The sequence below is a fragment of the Penaeus chinensis genome, chromosome 38 (assembly GCF_019202785.1).
Source record: "Penaeus chinensis breed Huanghai No. 1 chromosome 38, ASM1920278v2, whole genome shotgun sequence".
Taxonomy (NCBI): Eukaryota; Metazoa; Arthropoda; class Malacostraca; order Decapoda; family Penaeidae; genus Penaeus; species Penaeus chinensis.
The window spans coordinates 13422540-13425039 of NC_061856.1; the positions used below are offsets into that span (position 1 = coordinate 13422540).

Genomic DNA, 2500 nt, shown 5'->3' on the forward strand with positions numbered 1-2500 from the left:
TGAAGGAAAAGGGTAAACAGATGCGATAGGTAGTTCTGGCTATTTGTTGATTAAGAAATTGTAGAGCCATCTATGTGTAAATACAATATATAAACGTGTATTACAGTGGGCATGGCATGTATTCTTGCCACATGGGGCGAATGGGTTAAGTATATTTGCATGACTTTGATTAATGATTATTATTACTATTACTGTTTTATTGTTTTTGATGAAGGCTTTTTTTTTTGATGAGTGATCTCCAGTGGAAACATGGGCAATTATCTATATCTGTCATCTTTAAGCAAACATTTAAAGCTAAAACTTTGCAAATAAAGCATGATATTGTTAAGTAAACTTTTGGAATTACCATCTTTCATAGCAGTCTTCATTTTTGCATTGTGTTCCTGAACAAGCTGGGCTGCAAGAAGGTACAATTTCTTCACACGCAATGGACGGCTCTTCTTTTTTCCTTCTTCCTCTGCAATCTGAAAGTAGGGAATACAAAAGTAATGAGAGTGTTGGTCTTGTACAGCACGTCATATAGCTCAAACCCAGGGTTAAACATTACATTAAACTATTGATGTGATGGTGCATTTATGCACCATGGCCTGCTTTTATATACATCCCCTATTGGCTGTGCCAATACACTATCCATCGTCCAAATGCTGTTGACCAGTTACTCATCGCCCAAGGGGTCTTTAGAACCCCACCTTCTGCCATGAGAACATCTCTTTGATCTCTCCTCAAATGAGGACAATGATAATCAGTTAGTAGTGCAGGGACACTGGGGCAACTTGTCACAAAGCAACATGGACATAGAAACCAATAGCAATAGCAATAGCAATTTGATGCTTTTGGAGATCCACTAAGTGAAGCATGTTTGTATGTGTGTCTGTGTGTGTATTTACACACATGCACACACATTTCAATTCAAAGGTTCTGCTCTTTAAATTAAGTTGGTCGCTTGTCTCAGCCTGTGTTGCTGCATGTATTGTATGCAAAGGGAACGCCTCCCAGATAAAGACAGTAGCAACCATTTCCATCTGACTGATTCTTGTCTTCATCTTGTGTTTTTTCTATTGATAAATTAGATAGAATAAGTTAATGTAAACTTTAGTTAATATTCTAGAATAATTCTATATACAATATACATTAATATATATCTTTAGAATAATGTGATATGTATGAGAATTCTTGTGTGACTCCCATTCCCAAAAACTGACAGAAAAAGTGCTTGTGAGATAGGGCCATTAGGGGGCATCACATCTAACATATCTTCATGCACAGATAATCTTATAACTAAAACAGACTCGAAAATATAAAGAATGTCAGTTACAGTGCATTGTCATATAATGACAACAGAAATGCATCTTCTGTATGACTTGAATTCATCACTTTCATACCTCATACAGAAGTTTGGCAGCATCTAGCAGTTTGTCAGCTTTACGGTAAAGTTCTATTGCCTGAAGACGGTTTCCCTTTTCCAATAGGTGAGAAGCATAGCGGGCCAGGAGAGCGCTAATCTCAGTGACATTGTGTTGCTTGGCCAACTCAACTGCTTCATGCCACTGGTTCAGGGCTACACAAGTGTCAATGGCTGACTTCACACGACTGCACTAAAAGAAAAGAAAATTATGTTATTACTACTATACTATATTTCTGGTACACTTTCATGAGACTGACACAGAGAAGCTTTTTATATTAATTTCATGACTTGCAGAAACTACTTCATACAGGCACTTCCTATGCCATCTAGACTTTAATATCTTTAACATGCTTAAAGGTAAATAACAAAAAAAGACATAGCACTGATTAGCAATATTAAATCCATCAATGGCTTTTATACACCTACCTTCATATAAGCAGCTACAGCTTGCTGGGACATGCCAACACTTGTAAACATATCAGCAATGGCAGGCAAAAGTGTAGAGTTGTCAGGCAGAGAGCGCACTAATGACTCCAAAGCTCCAAAGTCCTCCAGCTGGTAATAGCAGATGGCCAGCATCTCATGGTTGTGTGCAGGTTCAAAGTGCTTTACTGCATCATCCCTGTATGTGTGAAAGAAGGTAAAACTGAAATGTATCGAAGCATAAATAAAATAAAAAGAAAAGAGCTAAAAGTATTGAAGCTATTAAATGATCTGGGTTACCCTAAAAAAGAGAAGGATACAATTTTCTACATACTGACCATTTGTGTCTGTCTGCATAATAGTGTCCTATATTATTCAAGGCTTCTTCCATCTTCACGTCATCCCCAGAAGAACTAGATTTGAGCAGCTGCACAACCCTGAACCAGTCTCCTAGTTTACGACGAAGAGCAATTGCAACATCCCTGCAAGGTAAGCATTATCTTCATAATCAAACAGTAACATAGTATAATAAAATATCATTATAAATCAAATTATCTATCAAACAATTTTTTTTCAAAATTCATTACCGAATCTTTATTTCACCTTTATGGCATAAATGCATATGTAAATAGATTGTAAGGAAATGGCTGATTTAATAATCTTAAAACAGCA

At 36.6% G+C, this 2500-nt stretch overlaps 1 protein-coding gene across 1 annotated transcript in view; it reads right to left on the minus strand.

Annotated features, from left to right (window-relative positions):
- Positions 1-2500, minus strand: part of LOC125046095 (WD repeat-containing protein 35-like) — a 25041-nt gene that overhangs the window by 9208 nt on the left and 13333 nt on the right. The window contains exons 17-20 of the mRNA XM_047643733.1: positions 2167-2310; positions 1832-2027; positions 1383-1595; positions 347-464 (exon numbers count right to left, since the gene is read on the minus strand). Coding sequence (XP_047499689.1) covers positions 347-464; positions 1383-1595; positions 1832-2027; positions 2167-2310 — 671 coding nt within the window. The remainder of the gene's footprint in view (positions 1-346; positions 465-1382; positions 1596-1831; positions 2028-2166; positions 2311-2500) is intronic.